General features: G+C 47.6%; 1 protein-coding gene across 2 annotated transcripts in view; it reads left to right on the forward strand.

Annotated features, from left to right (window-relative positions):
* LOC135817291 (probable ATP-dependent DNA helicase HFM1) overlaps positions 1-5,189 on the forward strand; it is a 61,632-nt gene extending 56,443 nt beyond the window's left edge. The window contains exons 35-38 of one of the 2 annotated variants that reach the window (XM_065330450.1): positions 273-382; positions 925-2,354; positions 3,411-3,485; positions 4,324-5,189. In XM_065330450.1, the coding sequence (XP_065186522.1) occupies positions 273-382; positions 925-2,354; positions 3,411-3,485; positions 4,324-4,390 (1,682 nt within the window). In that variant the 3' untranslated portion in view covers positions 4,391-5,189. Of the gene's footprint in view, positions 1-272; positions 383-924; positions 2,355-3,410; positions 3,486-4,323 lie in introns of those variants that run through there. The other variant, XR_010553526.1, reaches the window with a different exon arrangement.
* Positions 5,190-6,000: the final 811 nt, after the last annotated feature.

Genomic DNA, 6,000 nt, shown 5'->3' on the forward strand with positions numbered 1-6,000 from the left:
CCTTTGCGGCTGTAGAGTGCTAAAACGTGGCCTGTCAGCCGAAAAATCCTTATTTTTTTCTCGGGGGACACCCCCGGACCCCCGGTCGTACCACTCCCAGCCACCCTGTGACGCCCCTGGTGGAATGAAAACAAGATCTTCAAGGTCTTTGAACATGCTACTAATATTGGAAGATGAGCACTGCATCAAAATTTGAAAACACATACACACACACACACACATGTCCACACATATGAAAGCACATGTTGTCTTTTACCTCTGCTTGTCTCCAGACTATAACAGCAGGCCCATTGTGACTCAGACTCCCAACGTTCATGACTTTTTGGATCAGCTTCACTCCAAACAAGATAAGATGCCGGAGACACCTGCAAAGCGCTTGCGGGTAAATGTCTCTTTGTGTAGAAGTCACTATAAATGGAGATATTCATAGTTTCTTTGCACGTCTGCGAGCCAGATGCACGATATGCAGCTGGCTACTTTAGCAGGACCACCGGAAGCAGTTTCAATTGGTCTGGCCTTACCACAGTCTTTCATACTTTGTGTATAATATGGCGGGGACGTAGGCTCTCCTCAGCAGTAAACATGTGTTGGTAGCTACAAAGTTGGTCCGGTGATAAGTTGATAACCTGACCAACCGGACCGGTTCCGGTGGGCCTGTTTAGCAATAGTACGAGTCGTACTAGACATGGTTTAAGATCAGGTGCATGTCGTGTGATGTGCACAAACGTCCAGGAAGTGATGCCAGTCGCACAATTTACACCACTATGCAGTATTCTCAGTGCTGTTTGTGTTTGCTTGTGTACGTGTGTGTGTGTGTGTGTGTGTGTGTGTGTGTGTGTGTGTGTGTGCGTGTGTGTGTGTGTGTGTGCACACGTGTGTGTGTGTGTGTGTGTTTGTGTGTGTGTGTGTGCACGCGTCCTTCAGCTGTCATCGAGGAGAGACAACACGCATGGTTCAGAACTAGCAGTGAATCTTAACGAGAGGTTCGGCTATCGTCGTGTTGCTCCGACACAGAGTCTTGCCGATTACCACCTCAACGATGACAGTGGAATCCAAGCCAGTCAATTGAGCGGTTATGACTCCTTTCCGACTTCGCCCGAAATTCACCCTGTGGGTATTCGGGGCAATCTATCAGAACCAAGATCAATGCCTGGATGCTATCAACATCAATCTGATGGATTTGCTGATACTGATCAATCCGATGTGGGATTCTCCAAGCAGCAAGCTGAGAGCATGCACCAACTCGATGAGATTGACATGATGATGGGTAGGGAGGATGACCAGCAGAGTACTAACTACCTGTTCCCAGATAGCTATCCTGTCACAACGCAACATGCACAGTCCGGACACGCCGGGCATCCAGACCTATACTGTGCTAACAGCGGAGGAGCACGGACACTGTCATCAGCTGGTGCGGCACGCATCAACACTCACGGCCATGCTTCATTCGCCACACACTCATATGCAGGGCGGCAGGAAAAATGCCGTGAGCAGCTACAAAGGCCAGTAGCATTATGCACGCTGAATGATTCCAGTGAGGACACCAGGCAGGATGTGGCAGCATCCCGTCCATCAGTCAACAGCATTCCGCCACATTTCCAAGGCATCATGAACCGTAAGCGGGGAGAACACGCTGAGAACGTCGATCCGCAAAGCCAATTAGGCCCATCAGGCAAGGCTGAGATGCGTCCACTGGTGCAGAACACCAATCGCTACACCCTGGTGAGGACCGGTGGCCCTCCGGCACCGGTTGCCGTTGTACCACCTCGTTCTCGCTCTCCCCTTGCTCACCGCATGCTAGCAAGTCATGCGTTGCCAAGGCCACCAGGTGCTAAGAGTGGTTGCGCAACATCCGTATTGAATTCATCACAGTCTGGGAAATGCCCGGCACCAAGCGTAGCTGCGGCAGAACAACACAACCACCTTTGGAATGCCAATGATGAAAACATGCCAGACACGCAATCCAGACAGCAAACAACACAAAAGCACATATCGGCAAACCCAGTCCATTTCAAGAGACCAGATGAGCCCCATTCAGACACTAATCACCGTGAGCAGCAGCCCAGGAAGCAGTTTACGTTTGTCAATACTCGGAAAACCCAGAAGACTGCAACACCGGCGCAGCGTAGCACTCAGGTACAATCCTATCCACCAAGGCAGTCGCCGGAGATGACAGAAACCTCGGCTGCCTGGACTAAGGCAGCAGGGTGCCATGTCATGTTATCAGAGAGCAATTACAACAGTGCCCAGGGTAGCTTGCATCCCGGCCTTGTGGAACATACTATGGTGAACAACCCTGAGCAGCATGAAGTGAAGTTTCCAGTATCTGCCAGTACTACTGTCATCCGCCAACCGTAAGTACAATCCTTCTTCACATTTCCAATCATAGTTGGACTGTTGTATCTTCAGTTCCCATGCATGCAAGTAACTGTACAAGTGCATATAACCATTGCCCTTGGATACATCATGACTGTCTGAATAGACCAATTTTTCCAGATTAATGACGAGCGCTTTCCCTACCATACATTCTGTTCATCCCTGACCACACGTTGACATAAGCTCTGCCGCATCGGGGTCTCATCCCTCTTGGGTCGAAACATTCCTGGAAGCAAATCAGATTAGTCGGTAAGCAAGTCAGTGACTGCCTAGGAAATACCTAGAATGCCCAAGCACAAAGTGCATACACATGCATTTTGTACAAATCCAGCATGTAGTTCAACTCCACGTGCGAGTATCCGGGTTTACAGGTCTAGGAAGGATTGTCCACATATGGAACAGAAAGAGATGACAAAGAGCGATAACGAAGCATCAAGTTGCCCATCCGTGGAGGAAATGTGCACATATTAGGTAGTACATTCACAATCTCTAACATCACTACATGTACCATGTTTGCATCTTTGCTGGGAAAGTGAGCCAAGACTAAAATGTAGAACAACTATACAAGGTATACATCACAGGGGAAGTACACACACTATGGAAACGGTCCTCACCAAGGAAACATAATCTGCCGCAAGGTATACATCATATAGCTGTACCTGACTTCAAAGACTTCACCCGACACTGTTTTATTCCTCACCCCGGATTTCATTGAGCAGCACTGCATTGACCGGTATCAGGGAGTTGCAGCATCTGGGGAAGCAACGCGGGTAACTGGAACGTGAAGGGATGTGAGTTTCGCCCCTGGCCTGCCCATTCCAATCACCCTTGGGACGGGGCCGATTTATGAATGCTCACATATGCCACATCGACACCAGCGCTGAACCTCTCCCCCCCCCCCCCCCCCTGGCTAGAACCCTGCTGTATATTTGCTTCTCCGCTGGACTTCCAGCAAGCTATCATCATCATCATAGAGATGTGAGAGTAGACTTAATGTGCCTGAGTATCGACATGGTGTTGTTAATTTTGTACAGATATGTGATGGAGGGGGCAGCAACATCTATGGCAGCAACATCATCATCTATGTTCTGCAGTCCGGCTAATGTTAGGTAAAGTTAACTAGGGGCATGACAGTCTAGTTGGGCATGTGACACTCTGACTGATATATACTGGTACGTAAGGGGTAACTTTCCAAAGGTGAATGTGCATTAGTAGTGCAAGAATAATCAGCACATACTCGGATCGAGCCGTCCGGCTTTTTGACTGGAACTGTTGGTGAAGCCAACAAACTCTCCTTCTCCATGCGCTCTAAAGCCGACCATTGCTACCCTCGGTAGCCATTACTCCAACCAATAATTTTAAACCACGAAAGGGGTCACGAGTAAAACATTTCCTTCCGGCAGCTGTTTCGCCTTTCAAAGGCTCTTCAGAGAAGGTGATACTGGATATTGTAATTGACATGGTAAATTTACTAGTAATATTTACACGGTATATTATGGGCGCAAGAAACTAGGCAAGGTGTAACACTGAGAAGTGACAAACATATTCTCAAAGCAGCACGCAGTGCCCAGAGTTCTAGGAAAACAGCAGGTGAGAAACTGTATTCGTCCAATCACAAGCTGCTAACATTTTGCATGGCTCGATATTGCCGCACAGATACAGTCTACAGCATGTAAATACGTAACTGATCGTGGACTGAAAAGAAAAGAGAACCCTGGGCACCGCGTGCTGCTACAAAGTTACAAAACCTCCAGGTATTTGGCCTCTTGTCAAGGGGTATGTCCAAAATCTAAAGGTTTGGAAACCTTCCAATTCACTAGATCTGGTGGCAATGCTGAAAAACGTTTACAGATAAATTATCATTCTATTACCAGCGTTAGCAATGGCTCATTTTGGTCGTCTTAGCTCTGGTTCTGTTCTCTGTGCTCACTCTCGTTTGTGCTTCAGAACCAGTCTTGAAGTGAACGAGGATGCTTCACTGGACGGGGTATTCGATGGTCTTCTTTGGACGTGATGACTATATCAGTTTTCATGTAATTCAGTGTCAGTTTCAAGTCGTGTTTGCACACTGAGTGCTGGTAGGTGATTTATGAGCACTACCTTTTGACGTACTGCGTGGGTCCTTCGTCGACAGCACCAGAGCATAACAAATTCCTTGTTGGGCTGTTCGCATCCACAGGAGGATATAGGCACTCCTTTCATTTCTCTAAGAGCGCATTCACGTATGATTGGCGGCAAGGATTCTGGAGTAGCCTTTAGTTAGAGTATTGATTTTCTGGTGGGATTAGGCATAGGCTTTCTCCGATCTTTCTCAGATTTTTCCCATAGATGTTCGGTCAGGAACGTTACAGATCTCTCATCTGTACCCTATTTTCAAGCCGTGAACTGTATTTGCACATGTGTGCACGTGATGCACCAAAAAAATCCCCTGCCACTTTCCTTTCCAGTCTCTTGACTGAGTTACCATTCATTATTTTTCAATCATATCCGTGATGGTTGCTTTTGCTGTCTTGAGCAAGGGAAAGTAGCTTTGGGACTGGCATTACACTGTTATATCTCCGCTCTTCCGGCGCTCCTCATACAATCCCCACTTCACAGCACTATGTGCCATTGCTTGTGAAATGGGATATTATTTTGTAAGATAATGTAGGTGCGCCATTACCATCCTAAAGTCACTTCCTTGCCAGGCATCCACATTCCAAATGGAGCAGTCCAAGCCATCAGCGTCCATGACTCATCCAAGCCCAGAGACACATACATGCATACAGTTGCAAGTTGGTTTTGTAGCAAATAAATACACGAGAACATTTGAAGTTGTGTTATGTGGACTTGCAATTGTAAAAGTGTTTCGCAACGGGTGTGGGTGTGTGTGGGGGGGGGGGGGGGGAGTGTCAAATGTTGCAGTGATATAAAAGCAGTCGATTTCATTCGAGGGGTTGCAGGTTGCAGGACGCACCCGGTGCAGCAGAACTTACTTGCAGCCTGTTTGGACGTCTTCCTGTCACTCGAGTTGAATCTTTGAACCTTTCAGTTGAACCTTGGTGTGAAAGTTGTGGCCCTGCAAGTACGGTGACCAGGTGACTGGTGTACGCATGAGCACGCGACCGCTTATTCAACCATGTTCGATTGGGAATAAATGCTGAACGCTGTATCGCCACGCTTCGGCCTGTTTCGCCCACATAGTCATCACCACACCGGCACTCGAGGTGGTATACTACATTTCGGCGGGTGCAGTCCATTGCACCTGTAAAGTTCGATCCTTGAACTTTGTTACTTATCTCGAGCACACACACCCAACATGCGAGAGCATTCTATTTTGACTTCACTTCTTGGGAACATAAACAACAAGAACAAAGAAATGCAAATCACTCCAGATTATCAGAACTGGACGGAAGGTGCTAGAAGCAGTAGAAGAAGATAGAAGAATCCAGAACCGGATGTGTACAATACGATGACAAGCTAGACCACATAGGTTGGTTGATCATGAACGCGTGTCATGTGCAGGTAAGCCGTACATGGATGGAGTGTCCTGCGATGGCACAGCAAGGCACTAGATGACTGTGCATGATAATTACAAGCAACACATACAACTCATGTGTAGCACATGCAACAGCACCTGCTGTA

The sequence above is a fragment of the Sycon ciliatum genome, chromosome 5 (genome assembly GCF_964019385.1).
Source record: "Sycon ciliatum chromosome 5, ocSycCili1.1, whole genome shotgun sequence".
NCBI lineage: Eukaryota > Metazoa > Porifera > Calcarea > Leucosolenida > Sycettidae > Sycon > Sycon ciliatum.